This window comes from Anoplopoma fimbria, chromosome 1, assembly GCF_027596085.1.
Source record: "Anoplopoma fimbria isolate UVic2021 breed Golden Eagle Sablefish chromosome 1, Afim_UVic_2022, whole genome shotgun sequence".
NCBI lineage: Eukaryota > Metazoa > Chordata > Actinopteri > Perciformes > Anoplopomatidae > Anoplopoma > Anoplopoma fimbria.
The window spans coordinates 25,004,363-25,025,291 of NC_072449.1; the positions used below are offsets into that span (position 1 = coordinate 25,004,363).

The following is a 20,929-nucleotide window of genomic DNA, read 5'->3' on the forward strand; positions in this document are numbered from 1 at the left end:
TCCAGAGACCCACGTGTCCCCTACTCTGATCATTGCATTTTATAGTTTAAGTAAAAGTATAATGAATGTGGAAAACTTAAAATTGGTGAAGGTAGGTATGCAGCCTGTGAATGTCAGCAGACTGAACCCAGTGTCTTTCCATTTGCACTCCACCCTTTCCAACTCCCAAAGGGTTAGATGTGGACTGTGGCCTCTGGGAAACTGTTAGAATGGAGAAGTGGGTGAACGAACAGTGTCAGCTGAACTTGGGGAATAGTCCTCAGACTCAGAGGGGAACTCAGCAGGGGAGAAGCCGGGGTTAGCCATGCGGGAGGTGCCGGTACCAATATTGTGTGGGAGGTGGGGTGCAGATTTCCCATCCTGGTGGCGCCTTCGTTGGAAAACTTGCTTCTCCTTATCAAGCGGCGTGGTCTGAGAAAGGGTGACACAGCAGCTATTGTTAGGTGCTCCATAAGAGCACAGAGATGAGGAGTGGCATCCAATCAATCACCAGTGAGGCACTTAGCAAGATGTAAGATGAGCTAAAGTTTGCATGCAGCTGTATGTGGAAAAAGCTGCATTTACTGCACTACTATTCTCTTTAGAGTTTAACTTTTTGTGACAGAGAGAGTTCAACCTAATCTTGTGACAAAGCCAACTAAGCAACGCTCAACAAAAGTAGGGGCAAAAACAAGAGGGAAAAAGGTCTGCCACAACAGGTGTGTGACATCTTTATGTCAATTAAAACAAATTTCAAAGACATGAAAAAAAATGCATTCTACTCTTAAAATAAATACAATGGATGAATAGGTTTAGATACTTCATTCTTTACTTTTATAATGACATTTTTATTTATTGCATACTTTAGTACAATGTATCATTTGTAATGAGATTTTTGTGACATACTTTATTCTGAAATGTTTCAATGCATACTATAGTATGAGTAATGAGATTTTATTTATAAATACTAAAGTATGATATTTGTGATGGCATACTATAATATGATATTTTTATTGCATACTTAACTATGATTTTTTCATGTTTATTGGCATTTTAATCGTATACTATACTTTGACTTTTGGGAGATTTATGAAATACTATACAAAGACTTTTCATAGCATCTTAATGGAATACCATACTATGACTTTTTCATTACATTCTATACCATGATTTTTATGGCATTTTAGTGGAATAGTGTAAAATTACATTATTTTATGATTTGTTATATGACCTTGCTTACAATAGTGACATTTATACTTATTTTTATGACATAACATTGAATGAGTTTTTTCATGGCATACTACACTGACTCTCTAATGACATTTTTTTGTGACAAATGATATTCTAACATTTTTAATGGCATACTCTTGTATGAATTGTTTATCACATAGTATAGTATGATGGCATTTTCTATGGCATAAAATACTATGAATTATTTAAGGCAAACTTGACAGATTTTTTTCAAGGTATATACTGAAATGATTCATGGCATACTATACTATGACAATATGACTTTTTCATGACATTTTTTACATTTGTATGGCAACCTATATAATGAGTATTTTAATGACATTATTTGTGATGTACAATAGTATGATATTTTTTCATGATGTACTATATTGTAACTAAAAAAGTTCGTAGCATGCTGTACTATAACTTTTTCCTTTAAATGTTTTATTGTATTGAAATGGCAAACTACACTATGACTTTTAATTACATTATTGATGAAACGCTTTACTATTATTTCACTCTGTTTCGGAAATAAATGAAGACTGCCTGCACCTTGTCTTTTAAGAACTGCATATTAGAAGTCAACCACTTAATCAGTTTTGACTGATTAATTGGCGCAGGTAGGAAGTTTTACAAACTATTGTTATTGGAGGAACTGGGCTCTAATAGTGTTAGATAGCTGCGCCGCTGATTTTGTGTCAATCAAGAAGTGGTATTCCTATCTTCATATCTGACTCATTTTTCTCCCCACAAGAGTTACCACTCGAATAAGTACACTACACTATCAGCTCTTTGTCCACGATACAAGAAAATAAATCAATCTGTTATGACAGACTTAAACTTAGGCTATATTCCGATTTTGGTGTTCTCCCTTCCAAATAACCATTCCACTTAACAATTAATTAATCATATGAAATCGCACACTTTAGGATCGTCCTTACCTTGGGCCCCACTCAGAGGATAACCTTGAACTCAAATAATCACTGACCTGATTAGAATTACAATGCTCAACTCTAAACTTCTATTATAACTGCTGTGTTGAGAAAAACTGGCTTAAAAATGTCATGACACTGTCAACTGACATTCTGTGAACTGTACACTGCCAAGTGTAAAAATCCAGTTTGGCTTTGAAACTATTTAAGAAATCATATCAACCAAAACCTTGTCATTGTAGGCTAACTTTGTAATTCATAAGATCTCCAAATTACAGTGCTGACAGTCCATCTAAAAGAGGAGGATGAGAGACCAGAAAACACACAGGAAACCCTTGCAGCAAGAGGCAGATGGATAAACTAATGTATACACAGAATAAAGCAGAAAAGTCACCAAATTATAAATGACAAAAGATAAAATATGTCAAATGGATTTATTTGCTGCTTTGGGAAACGTACAATGTTAGTTTCAACTGAACAATGACTGAATATTAATGACATCCAAAGGATAAAGATAAAAAGCTTTTGCACAGAATGAGGAGATAAGCTGCAATAGCATATAGGGGATACTGGTTTCGAAATATTTTTTCAACACTTGAACGACGTTCAAAGCATCATAGCTAAAGCACATAAAAAAGGAGCCAAAATGTGATCTGTGGTTGCAGAGATGCATGCATTTTCTGTGTGCGGAGGGGTGTAGATCATTGCTTACTGTAATGACTGAAACTCCTGCAGCGGTGCTGTTGAGCTTAGGCCCGGTATTGAAGTGCTTCTTGATCTTCCCAGCCACAGGCAGCTGGTGCTTGTTCTCTGACCCACCATCGTCCTGGAAAATACAAAGAACAAAGCTTCAGAAACTAAACCTGCTGTCTCATACTGCAATCTTTCATAGCAGTATTTGTATGTACACAGGTGATTCTGGTGAAAGGATTAACTTTAAAATGCTGAACTTACATTGACCCAGCAGTGATCAAGCACTTGTACAGCCGTGTATCTCTGATCCACCTCTACCTGTAGCATCCCAGTGATCAGAGCCTAAATAAAGACAGGCTACATTATTATGCTGGATACTCATGGCTAATGTGAGACACCACCTCAACAGACCACTGAGAGATTCTGGCGTTTCACATGGAGACTAACAATGGCAGATGAGGAGAGCATTTCCAGACACCAACCTTGGCAGTGGCAGAAACATTGTCCCAGTATGGTGCAGGAAAATCAAGCTGGGCCCCCAAAAGCTGTTCAAAGAGAGCCTCCTGATCTTCACCGCTGCTGTAGAAAATAAAACAAAAACAGGTATTCTATAAACTCAAACTAAGCTCCACATAATACTCTATAATGTGATGGCATACAAAAGACAATTTTAATAATGTGATTAAGACAATTTGATGTGGTTAAAACATCATACTTCAAAATAAACACTCTGATAGAGGAGCACATACCAAGGGAAAGGAGGAAAGCCACACAACAGTATGTAAGTGATGACACCAGCTGCCCAAATGTCAACCTTGAGGCCATACCTGTTATTGAAGAGGAACATATATGGTTTCATTAAGATTAAGCACATCTGCAAGTATAAATATTCCACAAGAATTACTGTAGAAGTTTTTTTTCTACTTTCTTTTTACCGCAAATGTCTTGATAATCATGTCTCAGATGACTCACCCGGTCTCAGCGACAATCTCTGGTGCTACATAGGTGGGTGTGCCACACAAAGTATAGAGGGGCCCTTTGACGACAGTAGCCAAGCCAAAATCACCTAGCTTAAGAGACTTACTGCCATCATGGTGTTCAAACACCTGTGAAACACACAGATTAAGAGTAATTGAGAAACAGCAAGTAAAGAGGTCTCCAAGTAATATTCATTAATTTTGTGGTAAACATTCTATTATGATCTTAATGCGATTATGCATTAGGTAACACTGAGTGCAGAGAATGAGTAGAGAATTGAAGATATAAAGATCTGGGAAGGGACTTTTGCTGCAATTGTTTTGGAAAAAGTACCGGAAAAGGACAATGCAAATAAGGATCATCTCTGTAGAAAGAAATTGAGATTTTTGCCTAAATTATTACATTAATATTATGTGATAAATGCAGGCTCAAATAAAAAATGTGCAGCTGAGACTGAGTTTAAAGTAATTGAGGTTTGTGCCTTGTTTGAGTCTCATGCTTTTATTTTACTTATGTGAATGAATGTCCTGCATTAAATCAATTCAGAAACTTAAGTCTTCTGCATCTAAACTTTGAGTTAATAGCTCAAAGTTATTTACATCTAGTTCCAAATGACCACAGTGATATAATGACACAGTAAACAGTCATTTATTTTTTTCACGATTTCATGTATTTATCCTATGTATGTTACATGTTACATGTATAATTGTTAGCTCTAAGTGCAAGCTTGCATGTACAACCTTTGGAGAAAAGTGACAATGGGAACAGGAAAGAGGATTGATAGGGGAACATGGACCTATGAGGTTTGAAGATGGGAAGCTTTTACAATGAGCTCCATTGACTGCCAGTACAGAATCTTTGTAGGGTCATACTTACCAACAGGTTTTCTGGTTTTATGTCTCTGTGGACAATATTGAGGCTGTGCAGGTACTTGATGGCACTTGCCAGATTGAACAGCATACAGCTGGCGTCTCGCTCTGTGTATTTGTTTGTGGAGGTGATTGCATCAAAGAGATCGCCCCCCTGGAGAAAGAGCATTTGGGATGTGAAGGAGTACCAGTTGCTAGTTTTCAACTATGTTAAAGGGCTGATGCAGCTTTATCCATTAAAAAGGAGTCAAGTAAAATCCATTTTTATGGACTAATGTAAAATGATGATACAGAACAGATGTGTTAAAAAAATAAATAACTTATTGATTTAAAAGTTTCACAATTATCCATAAAATATGATTTCTACATTTTCTACGTGACATTTCTTTGAACAATGAACAAACATGTATTACCTTAACCAACTCCATTACAAGATAGAGCTCACTATAGGTGTCCATTTCCTCAATTAAAAGTACGATGTTGGGATGTTTCACATGCCGAAGGATTGACACTTCACTCTGGATCATGTGCTCCTGGGTAATAAAAGGAATATCAATTAAAGAAAGGAAATCCATCAACACTGTTTGATTGAGAAGATAATGTATATGGAACAATATCTGTGGAAAGTTAGACTGGGGAGCCTACTTTTCAGTCAAATCTTTCATATTTGCTATCAATATGAAAGAAAAGTTTTTGAAACATCTTAGAAACTGGGAACGTCAGTTGAAATAATTTTGATCCTCGTTAACACTACTTAATTAGCTTTATCTGATGGTATTAGTCAAACTTGTAAAAGAAAGAAAAAAGTTTATTCCCAGATAAGATAGCACCATCTGCTGATGAAAAAATGAATGAGCATCCAAATAGAACTCAAGATTATACACAGAAAATAACTTCTTGATAACGAATTAGACCAAACTTGGTGATTTGATAATTGAAGTCAGCAGATGTAGAGGAGGGCTCACCTTTCCCCTGCATTTATCTTTGCTGATGATTTTCAAAGCGTACTCTCTTCCAGTGGATCTCTCCACACACTCTCGGACCACAGCAAAGTTTCCATCCCCTAAAGTCCTCCCCACTTTGTACCTCTCAGCTATGGATGCAGGCACTGAGGGGTATTCATCCACTGGCTCAGCTGTGGACGAAAACAAAAGATCTATAATGTAAAGGTATGAGCCTTTACAATGGTTGCAAACAATATTTTTCCACAATGATTACGTCTTACCTTCACTGCCAGGCCCATCTCCTTCATCCATTGAGCTGCAAACCTTGGTAGACGCTAAAGACAGTGAAGAGCCACTGTGTTGAGATCCCTGGAAATAAGAGTCAGCCATCAATTGAGAACGAAAGACACTGATGCACTTGTCTTACACAAAGTTCAGTGAAGTCAAAGCTTGACAAAATGTGATTACAGTCAGCTTTCACAAAGCCTATTTGTTTTCAATTTATCCAGCCTAGAGTATGCAGTTTAAGATTAGATAAATAAAGCTTTTCACAAGTATAAAGACTGGCAACGGGTTTCAAAAGGGATCTAGAGAAAAAGATATCGCCAAAGCAACAATACCAAACACAGCCAGCCTTATGATTAATTAATGATGGCATCACTGATAGTTGGATTTTGCTCCAGAGTTGACTGTGCTATGCAGTCTCAAACGTGTTGTTCTCCCCAGATCTTTGATAATCAAAGCAAAAATATGCTGCTGCAGTACAGATGACATTTTACTCAACATTTTACTGAGGGATAGGAAGTTTGGGTGATTTTTTCCTGAACTCAGAAACATCTTGTATATGAACTGATATTTATAGCTGTACACCTGTGTACACAGATTTGCCATCACTCATGTCATCTTTTTAAGATTTCTCAGTAGCGTAAACAACACTGAAAGGGCTTCCAGTCTCATTACTAAGCCACACAAACAAACAGTAGGGTCAACAATGTATAGCTATTGTAGGCTCACACATATTTGCTCGCAAATATTTTAAAGGTGAGAAATCAATAAAGTACAAACGCTCCTGTTTAATTCCTTGTCACTAGAATACTTTTAAATAATATAAATTGATGAAGAGAATTGTTGAACTCCTTCCCAAAGTTGCTCTGGTATGATGTATGACAACATAAGATACATCTTAAAAACATGAACTTATTTATAGGAACATCAATATTTTATTACCCGTCGTCTTCGGAGGCTAGCTGGACTGGTCGGAGAGGGGCTTGGAGACTTCCCAGATCGAGGGGTGGACAGCTGACTGCTTGCAGTGCCATTAGCTGTCGGTAAATTAGAATTAGAAAGAAACAATAAGCATAATGATGAAATACTGCAGGATAGATCAAAATGCACTTTCTATACATATTTATATGAATACCTACAATTCTATCAGAACACTGTGTGAAGTTTAAGAACAATAAATTTGCTTTCGTTTTTTTGTGTCAAGAGACACACACACACCTGAACCAGGGGATGACGGGGACTTGCTCCTGCGGGACATCCCACCACCTCTTGGGGAAGAGAGACCCTGCACGGAGGGGAGCCGGCCATAGGATACAGACTTTGCCACCCTGCACTCTATATAGAAAGAAAACACTTAAAATGTACACTGCTGGAGCAACAATGTGTCTAAATAAGACAAGGCTACTATATTCTAACATTTTGTCAGCCTTGAGTCTGTGACAGACTATTCATTTCATTAATATGAAGATTTCTGGGGAACAGCCTATAAACAACAGAGCCACAAAGTACGAGTGATGACATCCTCTTTTATTCTGGTCAGTACATTCATCAAACACACAAACCTCATACCACACATATAAACTAGGTCAGGTGAATGATTATGCCCTTCATATCATCTGTATTGAATGTGAAGCAAATTTATATTTCTCTCCTCACCGCAACAACTGTAAGCATAAATACACAACTCCACTAAGGCTATTCAGACACCCTTTCATTCATAAGTGATCTTAATAAATGGAAAGTTTGGCAATCGGCTCTTTAGTATGTGCTATCATAGAGTCCCACTCTTTTTGATAAAGTCTGGTGTCCTTATTTTAAACAAAAATATTTGCAGTGAAAAAAGGTAACAGGGAACAAGATGGCAGAAACACCTCATACTGCATTTTAGTAAAGCTTCAAAAAGTATGAGCAATAGCAGTAACAGCAATAGAAAGAAGAGACAAACGTGCAGAAGCACAACAATAAAATGTTTGGCTTATTCTAGATTTGCACAGGCAATAAAGAAGGATGGTTAATAAGCGTTTGACGGTATAATGGGACACATTGGGAAAACACCAAAGAAAAACAGCGTTAGTCCCACATTTTCTTGACTGAACGACCAAAGTCTCATATACGTATATGAAGGAACACTTACCACCTTCATCCAAGTTAAAGTCATCCTGATAACGAAACTTTTCAGGGCCACAGGCAAAGAAGATATCATCCTCCCCAAAAAAGTCCTGAAGGCAGGTGACCTGGTAAAGATGGAAATGTTTCTCTCAGTTATAGTTCAAAAACAAGTTTGATAAGTGATGTGTACTCTCCCCAGTGACATTGTACATAAAAGCAATTTCAAAGACAGTACCGTTTTCTCAAAGTACCTGTAAAATTCCAAATTAAGAAATTGATTAAAAATCCAGAAAGCTACAAGTGGAGGTAATATTTCAATCAGTACACAGACACAGTCTGCTGTTGCACTCAGGTCAAGTTTAGGACCCAGTGCAAACTTAAATGGAGTATCTTTGTTCAGTATCAGATGTTCAGTAATAGTTCACCAACCAACTCCCAAAAAAACCACCTCCAAGATTCATATAATTTTCAGACACCATATTATATTATCATGGTAACAATTACACTCATATAAAATATATATAATTAAATGAACTGGCTCACGCTCACAAGTGCAACAAAAAAAAGAGAGAATATAAAATACACATTAGAGTAATCTGATTATATCTGTTATTATTATTAGCAATTATATTGTATTATAGCCATACTTCCACATGCCCAAAGAAATTAAATTATGTTAAAATAATGTCATATCTGTGCATTCAAAGGATACAAATAAGTTTATTCTGTAATATTCTCACATAGAATATTTAGTCCTGTGTATCAATCAAAAGGACACACAGGCCCACATAAGGAACTGTCACTGTAAACAACTTTACTGTGACTGATGAAGTTACTATCAACAAATTACTTTTTAAATTTAGCCTTACCATGATTTGTCATATTTGGCAAATCTTCTCAAATATAGATCATATCAGTACACATGTACACATCTTCTTTCAGGCCATCTCAGTGTACAAGAGAGAAAACCATGTAATAAATATCACTGAATTAAGGATATAGGATTGCAGTTGAGTAGATATGCTGTAATTGCATTTTCAAAACGGCCAAGGTACAAAAGAAAATAAATGCTACAGTGTCAGGCATATGAATAATGGAATTAACATTTCTTTCAACTGGTGTATCAGCCTGGTTGCATATGATTATGTATCTAGGGAAACTAATAAGAAAAAAAAGATCCTTTTAAACCATTTTAGTTTTTATTCAGTTCAATCTGTGACAATGACGTTTCCATCCTTTGAGAGAGATTCATTTAATTTCCCTTTATTGTCTTGGACTACTAAATGTAAAATCATGTTAAACCATTCTTTTAACAACAGTTGTCCATTCTGGGAGCACATCCTGTGTCACGAAGACACAGGGCATATTGTTCTTCAGATGGAAGCATTCTGATAAGTTATTAGATATGTTGGCCAAAATCTCGTAAGTGATGGCACAAACTAAACTAACCTAATATTACAAGCCTACAATCTCTGAAACTGAAATAAATTATTATATGGTAGGAAATTGAATAGTGCCTTAAGCCCGAGGATGGCTTTAGTGTTTAAGAACTTTTGTTAAAATAACTTTGTCACCCCATATCCTTTGATTTAAATAATAGCAGAGAAATCTAAATTATAATCTTCACTTTTCACAAAGAGAAACTAGATGACTGAGTTGATGCATCTGCTGCTCTCATTAGTACAAGACTCAATCTGAGTGGATGCAGTGTCATAAATAAATGAAGATGCTAATGGAGTCCCGACCTTCTACTGAAAAGGGTTATTGATGTGCTTAACTACAACAGTGCACCAGAAAATGTTTTCATTTCTCTCTACAGAAGGCTGGACTCAGCAAAAGCTCTATCAACAAAAATGTGATTCCATATTAATTACTAAGTGGACATTTATCTTGTTTTGAGAGGCAACACTCTACTCCTGGCAGGAGAAGGAGAAGCTGCTGCTGGGTGCAAAGCTTTCCTCCTTCAAGCCGGAGCTTCCGACTGCAGGTCGAAGGCGTCAGCAAAGCCGGATCTAGGTCTGACTCCGGTGGGCTGGTCGCTGCTAAATGCCCAACTTGAGTCTGATCTAAAAGACTTCCTGGTGAACCTGCATGATTGTCACCTTAAACATAATGATTGTGTTTGTACAATGTAGTGACGGACAAAATGGTTTATAAAACTAGACAATTGCACACATCTTATATGTACATATATTATTAATTGTCTCATGGTTAAAAACCATAGAGAGCTCAGCAAAAGCCTAATACGATTACTTAAGTGCTTTGACATGAAGCGGATGGACAAGAAAGCCACCAAAGTCCGTCAACCTGACAGCGCTCTAACCATATATTAAATGTTATGTTATCAACCTCCTTAGTTAGGAATGTGAAAATATTCTGGTTTTCATTGTACAAATCTCAGTTTGTATTAGAAGAAATGTACCCATAATTAAGAGAATACGGTATATGCAGTGGTGACATTTTCATTCAAAATTCTGTATTATTCCCCAAACAAAGGGATTGGTAATAGGGATTGGAAGTACATTTTTGCAGGTTACAGATAAACCAAACAGCCAAAGGCCATTCCCGCCATGAAATCTTTTTAATAAAACTGAGCACTGAGGGGGGCTTAATATGGACAATTTCTCTGCAGATGGTCCACTATGACAGCCCCTGCCCCGCACCCCTCCTCCAAGAGCGTAAAACCCCGAAGGGAGGAGAGATGCACAGCCATTGTGAAGGAGACCAGGCACAACGCAGCTGAGGTTGAGACGATGAGAGGGACAAGGCTGCTTTAAGATTGTCATGTTGGATCCTATCTGGAGCACTGAAAAGTACAAACTACAGACAACAGAACAATGCCATAATCAGTCTAGGTAACACAGAATAATTTACAACATCATGTCAGTATGAAGATGTGGGTCAAAACCTGACTTCAAACCTTTGGTGAATGGTAACCCCCTAGAACTCTCAATCTCTATTTTAGGAAATAAGTCAATCTGAGTAGAAAGAAGTGACACTGTTCCCCAATAGGATCAGAGATCTAATCAACAATGTACACCCTCAAACAATAAAAGTGTCCAATTATAGAGTGACAAAATATGGATTGCTTCATATAAGGTCTTGAGTCAAATATGTCTCGCTGAGTTAACAAGAGCTACTCTTTATCCGTTATATGTAACTCTTAAAAAACTCATATTACATTAATTACAAAATACATTAATTGCATATTGCTCATCTGGAATACTAGGAAATAGGAAAACCCAAACGTATGATGGAGTAGCATAAGTGAGGCAATCATGATTGTGTTGCTTTATATTGATGCCTGCTGCCTGAGTGACACAGCAGAAGGCCTACCATCCCCCTAACACCCACACACACACACCCTCCTAGCAGTTATAAAGCATCCTGTACAAATATTGATCGTCAGGGTTTTATCAGTTTGAAAAACAGGGGAAGGTATGCATGCTTTAGAAGCTAATCAATCTGAGCCATAGTGAAGACTATAGATTACACACAAGACACAAACTGGTAATGCAACATCGCTCTACCAGTAGACAGGTGGAGCTATCCAGGGTGCTGAATCTCCCCTTTGAAGTGCAAGACGAAACAAAGCCGAGAATGTCAGGAAGAAACATGACTCATCTTCAAATGCAATTTTCAAATTGTTCTAGTAAATTTAGCATTGGGCTGCCCTTATTTACAGTTTCAGAGCATGTTTTACTTTTTTTTTTTTTTTGTATCCTGTAGGATTAAGAATGTCCAGTAGAAAGAGGAGAGGATGGAAAACAGTATATTCAGTGACATGAATCATCCAATATTCAGATTTGGTGTACTGCAGAATTTTGTGACATAACTGCAGTTGCTTCATAGACATATTAGAGTAATAGCTACTTTGAAAAGTGCAAGTCAGCATTATGAGGACATCCATAAGGACACACCCACAACCCAAGCACACATATGAGCTATAACGCTAGCCCACACATTTTCAGCATTCCTAATCACAATGTCCTAGTCTTGGCTTTCTATATTTAGCTTTTAGTAGTTTTAGAAATGTTGGACTTTTAAAGCAGATATATTATGTGTCAACATATCTAAAACATGTTTAAATGTTAAATGAATGCAGATCTATATGTATGCTTATAAACATATCTAAGTACTCTTTACAAATGCTGTTACAGTTCTGCAGTGTACTAATTAAAGTACAACAGCAACCTTTACTTTGGCTCAAGCATAATTAGTAGCCTCCCAGAACTAAAAGAGGTTAACGGATGACATTTTTTCTCTACACACCTAATGCAATAGGACAATGAGCACGTCATTGTTTTGTGTTTAACCGCCAAGTCACAGCAGTAGATGAGCGGAGATCCAGATATCCTCCCTATCGCCTTCATCCTTCTTTCTACCCTTTAGTTACAGAGAGAAATTTAAAAATAGCAGTGCTTGAGAATAATTTATTCTGTCAGCAGAATAGCAAAATAATAAACTAATTAACTATTTTACATTTGCATCAGAAGATAGTTAGTCTTTCTATCGTTTAATAAATATCTTAAATATCATCCCTGGCAGTTCTCCAAAAACGGAATGCCTGTATTCATGTTTATGTCACCGGATTGCATGAGAACATCATTTGATCCTCTTTCATAATAATTTTTTTTAATAGAATTTATTTAAAAATATGGTCACTATGCATCATGCAGAAATTACATCTGTGCTATGAGCAGAGTCCAACAGAGATTCATTGTGGACATACACAGGCCAACCAGGAAATGGCAGAGTCAAGGTCACATGAATTTTACTCTCTGACACATAGGGCACCATACATTTCATAACTACTGCAACTCTGTATCTTATTTCTTAAATGTGAAAAGGTTGTTTTTCCACATCAACTGATAGATAAGTCTACCATGGATAATTAAGCCTCTGCTTTAGTGTCATGCAAGGCTCTGTCCTTTGATGGCTGTTTTCACATCAATTGGAACAAGAAGTGTTGACTCTAAGACACAAAAGTTAGCGGTGTGAATAATACAATTACAGAGCAGAGCCATACCGTATGGAATGCCATGGCCCAAGTCTCCACAGACGTGCTCCATCATGCAAATGTTTTCTGCTCCATCCCCCACACCCACACACAACAGTAGAGACACACAAAGCCATAGCATGTAGTCTTGCCTCTAAAGGCCCGGTCTGCAGATTGTTTATTTCTCCATAGCTTTCTCTCTACCTTATATATGTGTATTACTTTAAGTGCGGATAATGTTTTATAAACTATTAGTCCCCTGAAGTTTATAAGGTGCTAACCAAAAACATCAACTTGGCTGTGCCCATTTGGCAAGGTGTGACAGCTATCAAGCAGGGTGTAAAACTAATGGGAAAACAGAAATTGTCTGTCGATTACTTTTGCAGTAGAAGAATCCAGAGGGATGAACATGACTGAATGAAAATCTCATCGGAAATTCTCATATTAATTTTAAAACTGCAGCAAATACATCCATACCAGACATACATTACAAGCAGTTATGCCACTTTAAGTAAATATATAGGCTGTTCTGTTGATTGCGTTTGGAAATGAATATTGTTTTATACAACAAACTTGCGAGAGAGATAATTGTTTCCACAGAATGGCATCGTCTCAGGACAACAGCACAAGCAGGTCATTCACCAAAAAAGGTTAAACACCCATGAAAACAGGCCCTTTGATGCCAAAGGGTCCTTATTTGGCCATCTGGAGTCACAACATGACAAAAAAGTACAAAAGGCAGCGAAACTAGAGCACAGAGCTGCACTGCCAAGCACATAACACAACAGCTTACTGGGAAAGCATAGATGACAATGAAATCACTAAGCTGAATAAGCAAAGATACCTGGTTAATACCTTGTGTGAGGAACAAATGGAGAACCATGGGAAGAAATTATAATATTTTACTTTCAGAGTATACACAATGAACATATACCTTTGATCTGCTGCAATGTCATGCCAGTTTGTGCTTTGCTAAAAATCTGTATTCCTAAAATAATTGAATAATTGAAAATCCCCAACTGTACCCTGTACACACCATTACAGAATGGGATTATATCTGAGCCATGTGCTCCATCTTGCCGCCATATGTATTAAAAGTCTGACAAATCAAGCACTGCATCTATGAGCCCTCTCACACTACACCTACAGTCCTGACATCACTACTGCACTGCTCTGCCGCAGAGGCTGTTCCTTAGCAACCAGCTCAGGAAACCATGTCACCATAGAAACCATCAGAAGAAAATAAATCATAACATTGTGTGATAAGTGTACTAACGCAGAGGTTAAAAGCTGATTATTTCTGTGGGATGTTTTGAAACTAGTTTATTCAGTCAGTAGAGATTTATGTGAAGTTGCCACTTAGGTGTTATTCATCCTTTTCAATCCATAATGGCCCACATCCCCCATTATGTGATAATATCTAGGAGAATATTATTTACATATGCGACTAGATGTCAACAAAGTATGATAATGTAAATAATAGCTGCTGTATATGTGTTTATTACTTACTTACTACTGAATACAATAAATACTCAGTGTGTTACTTTTTAGTAGGAATATGAGATGGGGTACTATAAACCCATTTCTTGTACAATTAGACCACTTTCCCAGTTGAACACTTTGAACATATAGGGCTGTTGCTATCTGAGAAAGTAATTTTCAGAGACACGATTAGCAGTAAAAAAGTTATATTTCTTTTAAAACCTCCAAATTAACTCACTGGGCTAGGAAAAACTTGGCCTGCGGTGAAGGAAATGTGTACCAGGTCTGCCTCAGGTGCACTATGCTGATGTAAGATTATTGTGTGAGATACAGTACCACAAGTGGGAAGATAGAATGTGGAGAGAACGTTTAAACTAAAACAGCAAAATGCTATTCTCCACACCTAATCTCATCAGTGGTAGGAAAAAAAGGTGTTAGATAATGACAGTCTCTAAGGTATAAAGAACGTACGGTTGTCATGGCTGCTTCACTTTAAAATATGCATACTATAAATAAACAGAGTAGAATAGGGGCTATATAAAAGGTCTCTTAAATGTATGGAAATCACATTCATTTTAAAAACAGAGATAAATCAATGTTGTATTCAAATGAAATAAAAATTTGATTGATTGATTGATCAGAATATAAAAAAATGTTTTTGGACTTAAAAAACTAAATATTTTATAAAGCCATTACGAAAAAATGTAATTTTCTCAGGTGTACCCTACTCGGAAACATGTTGTGGAAAATGAGGCTCACAGAATCACCACTAGAAATGATAACTTAGCACCTACCATCTTGCCGTCAACAGTATACAGCCTTTTGACAACACCAGAGTCCAGCTTGATGGCGTCTGTGATGTCGGTCATGACTTGCTCAAAGGAGTGTGCAGTTTTCTTATTGAGCAAGATCCGTACGGCCTTGCGAGGCTTTACTCCACTGCGGACAATGGTTACCAGTTTGGGCTTAATAAAGTCTTTGCCCTCCCTGGTTTCCAGGAATCCAGCCATAGCGCTACCAAGGGAAGAAGGCTCACGGATGGCCAAAGCAGTCCTAGCACCGACTGCCCAGTTGGGATTTACATTCTTTGTGTAGTCCAGCATCTTGTAAGGCTCTATGGATGCACAAACATAGCTCTCCCCTGCAGAAAATCAAAACACAAAAGAGATTTTCCATTTTCCTACAAAAAAAGCTAAAACACATGGAAGATAAAAAAAAAAAAGCTAATATCACATATTCTGCTCTATGAGATGGAGTAAGTCTTGCATTTTGTTTTGATCGCATTAGCTGTTAATTTTGGTGGGGTTTGTGGCTTGATTGATCTCACCTTACTCAATATCTACATAATCTGGCGCACATTTATAACAATTCAAGAACACTGCTCACCTTCCACTAGCTGGTCCATGCAGGTGATCCTTGTTGTCCCATCAATGGTGTATATGGTCCGCACCCCTTGTGGCAAGTTGACATTATCTGACAGAGATCTTGTGAGGTCGGCCAGGAGTGCTTCAATAGACCTAAATCTCTCCTGAGAGATGGCATAGACAATCCCTTTGAAATAGCGGTCCCCATTGCGATAGAAACGAACCTTCTTGGCCTTCTTTTCTGTGGTCAGTGCTTGCAGTGTCCTGGTTCTGTACAGGCTGCAGTGGGCGCTATGAGTGGGACTGGGGAGCCCATTCCCTCTTGAGCCCCTTCGGGTATATCTTTGAGCCTTGTCCCGCTCATCAAAGTGCTCCAGCTCCATGTCTATGCAGTGCTATTAGACCATAAATAAAACAGGGATAATGCTTACATTTTAATAAGACATTTTACTTGAATTTGTATAATACATTAGTGCAATAAGGCTCTCTGTCAGTTATTTACACTCCTGATACAGCACTAAAGCAGGCTTCGTTGCTGCTACTGCTGCTCCTACACACATTATGAAGTAACATGTCACACCCATTTCATGCTCCCTGGTGATACTCAATTCAATCTTTACAGCAATGAAATTAACATGCATTTGCAGTGATTGTAGAACATCAACAGTGTAAGCCAGGTACAGAATGGTGGCTGGAACCGTGTTGATAGGTAAACAATACAAATATACAATTTAGCAAGAAAAATGGTCCAGAACATATGGATTGTATGGTGCAATATCTCTTACCTTTGAGGCCAAGACAGATGCAATAAAGCTTTTTTTTTTTCCTGTAAGCAGAACTTGTCTCAATGAATCATTTATTCATTTGATGCCTTGCAGATTAACCATGCGTCCCTTTGTTGCCCCTGTGATGGTGCTGTCTTCCTGCTCCGCCGTGTGTTCGCATGCAGAGAGGAGGCAGGGCTGTAGCCGGTGTCCTCCACATCCCCTCCCCTCTCCTCCCCTCCTCTCCCTTTCTGCCATTGCAGTGATTTACATCGGAACGCTTGGGGGTCAGCACTCCGCGTGCACGCTGCTGTCAGAAACATGGTGCGCGTTCACGTCGTCCTGCTCGGAATAACACCATACCTGTTATATCCAGGTACCTTAACATACATGAATAAAACAAATGCACATATCGTCATTCACTAAATAGTACACAATGACAGAAAAGCGTACATCTCCCTCTCTAGCCATGTCTGGTTGGCTGGCAGGTATTCCCCAAAAATGTTTCTCCATTGAAACAACATTTTTGTAGCATTCATTTTAAAAAATGTTTTATTTCCGATGACGTTACACTGTTAATTCCGCTACAGGAATTAGGTATTAAAAAAAATACCCTCCCAAGGTGACCGAGCAGAGTAACATGCCGGGGTTACAGAATGAGCTAAAACTACACATTTGATATGACAATATAAATCACTTAAGTATGAGCGTAAGAACACCTAATGGGTCATTTGCACGTGTTTTCGTATCAATATCTTTACATAAACTGTCACACTTTCATAGACCAACATCTTCCATGAATGCTTGATGTCGGAGTGGAGTGAGTCTAGGACAAGTAACATAAAGTTACTTTTATGACTATCAGCATTTTATGTTCAACCTGGCGTAACCAATTACTTTATTTTAGGGCTTTTGTCCAATTGGCCTGCTGCAGGCATAATTTACTTAACCTCAAAATGTTCAAGGTTGTTCTCTGATCAGGCTGTCCAATGGAAATATCTTTAAACAATGGACAAACTTGCAACTTGTTCAAATGTACTTTTCTTTCTCCTTCCAATAACTTCTTAAAATATTAGTTGAACATTCATCTTTTTCACATTGTGTTTTTGTGTATTCCCCCAGAGAGCATAAAGAGATCTAGATAGTTAGATACTTAAAAGCTTATAGACAAATGCTCAGAGGGTTTCAGTGAATATTTGGGAGGTAATGTGGGTCTTTAAAGAAGCCCTTTCAAAGCTCATCAGATATAGCAGCATAACAAGTGTTGTACTTCATTTATTGTTAATCAAACCTGGGATCTATCCAATTATATAAAACCTCAGCTCTTGAGCAGTAAGCGAAAGGATCTAGGCATAGTGTCTAATGTTGTACCTGTTGTGACATCCCGAGGCAGATTTGTGATATTATAAAAATTGACTTGACAAGAGAAGAGCACTGATCACTTATTATCTTGCTTTGTATAAGTTGCTTAATATGTAAATAAACTTTTTTTTGTGTGCTGTAAGAAAAAAGGAGGATCTTAAAGATGAACCCGAGAGAAGTGCTACCTCTCTTCAAAAAAGGAAAGTGACCTCGAGGCTTATCTTCATTCTTGCAAGGAACAGAAATGGAAGTTAGACTAAGTGGATTCCAGATTGTGTTATCAAAGCAACTGAAAGTGGTTATATGCTGAAATTCTTGTGTTTTCTGTACCGTCATGGGTTTTGTGCATTGTCATGTTCTTATGTGTGTCATTCTGCTAATTTGGGGATAATAATTCTAGCGGTGAGACTGCATCAACAATAACTTTTGGGTCATGTTTATTGTACATATTCACAAATCCTCATAATACTCCCCAGGCTACAAATCAGAAAATCTTGTCAACGTTTGTGTGACCTTCTGCCCTTTGTCAATGGTCAGTTAGACACAGCGACCACATTAGAGCTCACTGCGGAGACATGAACGACCTGAAGGAGACTCTGCCTCTGGACATTATGTCTAAAGTAGGTCTACTGCATCCTTTTGGCTGCATAGAAACAGAATATTTTGCTGTGATAATTTTCATGATTTAATGTTTTGTTTCCCACAGGTTAATAAAGCAGTTGAGGAGAATGTGATTAGTTTGAGGAAAAACATACAAAGGCCACAGAAGATACGGTACATACTGTCCTAGCCATTGGGTTATTACGACTGAGGAAGTTCATTTTTAGCTTTTTATATCACGTTTTTTACCCCACAGAGGAACAGCTTCTAAGAAATCAACTGAGGGTATGAATATTTATTTACCGTATTGTTTTTTGTGTCTTTTAATGTAGTTGTATTGACTAAACCTCACAAGCCTTGGATTGCAATTTTTCAAATAAATGCATTGCATTGACTGATTATTTAATTTCAGATCATGTCATAAGAAGAAGATATGTCAACAAGTAAATCGGACATCTAGCACAATAACCAATCCTCTGACAATGGATCAAATACTTCCTCCAGCTGACGGTCTGACCACAGTGCATGTCCCGCCAATACTGTTGGGCAAATTGTCTTTTCCTTGGGGACAAATACTGCCAGTGTGCCAGGATCAATTTCTATCGGCCGGGTTTCAGTCTGTGGAAAATAACTGGCTAAATCAGACCCCTGCATTTATGAACCCAGCTTCATGTGTTTTCACATCAGCAATGACCAGCCAACCTTTTTTACCACAGGTGGGGCCGCACCCGTCTTCAAGCCATTACATTACATTACATTACAGTCATTTAGCAGACGCTTTTATCCAAAGCGACTTACAATAAGTGTATTCAACATAGGTATTCAAGAGAACTACTAGTCACCAGAAGTCATAAGTGCATCTCCTTTCTTAAACAAGTAAAAGTATAGTGCAGAAGCAAATTACTACGAAAACAATAAGTGCAACAAACTAATACAAATACAATAAGTGCAACGAATACAATACAATAAGTGCAACAAACTAATACGAATGCAATAAGTGCTACGAGGAAGGCTCAGGGTAGTACTTCTTGAAGAGGTGAGTTTTCAGCCTGCGCCGAAAGATGGGCAGCGACTCTGCTGTCCTGACGTCAGTGGAGAGTTCATTCCACCACTGTGGGGCCAGCCATGTGTTATGGGATGTCACTCCTTGGCCTGTTGTATCCTGTTGCCCTTCCAACAGTGAGCTTTGGCCAAGCCTAAAGCCTACTTCAAAACACAACAGTAGCAAACTTCATCGTACCCCCAGTAGTTCAAGGTTAGACCAGTTCACCTCTGACAAAGTTAAAGCAGTAGATTTGACAAACCAACCACCCGTTTCATTTTTCTATGCTTACAAATAAAACTTCAAATTCTAATGACCTGACACCTAAGGCTGGAAATCAGCTGGTGTCAGATGCTCTGTGTGATTCAAGACTCCTTCAGGAGAGTGACTTCTGTAGTAGTGGTGGTGGAAGCAGCCCTTTGACAGACAATCCAAAGGAACTGGCCAATCCATTTTGTCTATCTTTTCTGTTGGATACCAATGGTAACTTGTGCTTCCCTGATTGGCTGTGGCTCACGAGGTAGTCAACATGCCGAGGTGTCCTTGAGCGAGACACCTAACCCCAAGTTGCTCCCCGGGCGCTTCTTGGCAGCCCGCTGCTCCTCCGGGATGGGTTAAAATGCAGAGAATTGTAAATTTCCCCACTGTGGGACTAATAAAGGGTTGATTATTATTATTAAACATTGTTCTTTCACCGTACACAGGTTCCAACTAACTAAATCACAGATAAAATCGGTAATATATACAGCATATATTGGCCAAATATTAGAGAAATAGATGAGAGATAATGGTTAAAGTGTTCATTTCACTTTGGTCTATAATCAATATGTAAATTATATAAAGAAAGTTTATGGGGTTTTTTTCATTTCTTTTCTCACTTATTAAGCTAGAGCTGCATTGCTGTGATTTGCTTAAGGGGTCAACATACAGTGGTTTGAAATGCAATTATGTCTATATACTTTAAGGCACAATAACAGCCAACAAAAACGTAAGTTCGTAGTGACAAAGTCCACAAGGTTTGTGTGCAGCATATTGTATGAACCCCAATAAATACATTTTTGATTTCCCCATTTCGTGTGTTGTTACAGGTGGAACTTCAGAGCATCTTAAGAGCATCTTTTATTTTTCAACAAAACATTGTGAGAAATGGTAGTCCTGCATCTCTTCAATTTCTGAAGTAAATAAAGTAAAATCAGTCATATTTCATTGAATTATCCATTCAACTTTATTTAATCATAACAAACAAAATTAGTATTTGTGTTATATAAGCTGTTTGTCTTGCAGTTGAATAAAAAAT

At 37.8% G+C, this 20,929-nt stretch overlaps 1 protein-coding gene across 4 annotated transcripts; it reads right to left on the minus strand.

Moving 5' to 3' along the window:
* Window positions 1-204: 204 nt before the first annotated feature.
* Window positions 205-16,247, minus strand: dclk1b (doublecortin-like kinase 1b). Of its 4 annotated transcripts, none has more exons than XM_054598195.1 (15): window positions 15,887-16,247; window positions 15,295-15,641; window positions 8,045-8,144; window positions 7,135-7,245; window positions 6,853-6,947; window positions 5,907-5,994; window positions 5,647-5,816; window positions 5,095-5,214; window positions 4,689-4,835; window positions 3,807-3,940; window positions 3,584-3,661; window positions 3,317-3,413; window positions 3,096-3,176; window positions 2,854-2,967; window positions 205-411 (listed from the first exon to the last, which is right to left on the minus strand). In XM_054598195.1, exons 1-15 carry the CDS (start codon window positions 16,245-16,247, stop codon window positions 205-207), a joined length of 2,250 nt encoding a protein of 749 aa, XP_054454170.1. The 4 variants fall into 4 exon arrangements, with proteins under 4 accessions (XP_054454170.1, XP_054454176.1, XP_054454164.1 ...); XM_054598201.1 differs by having other exon boundaries at window positions 5,913-5,994; window positions 7,129-7,245; XM_054598189.1 differs by having other exon boundaries at window positions 7,129-7,245.
* Window positions 16,248-20,929: the final 4,682 nt, after the last annotated feature.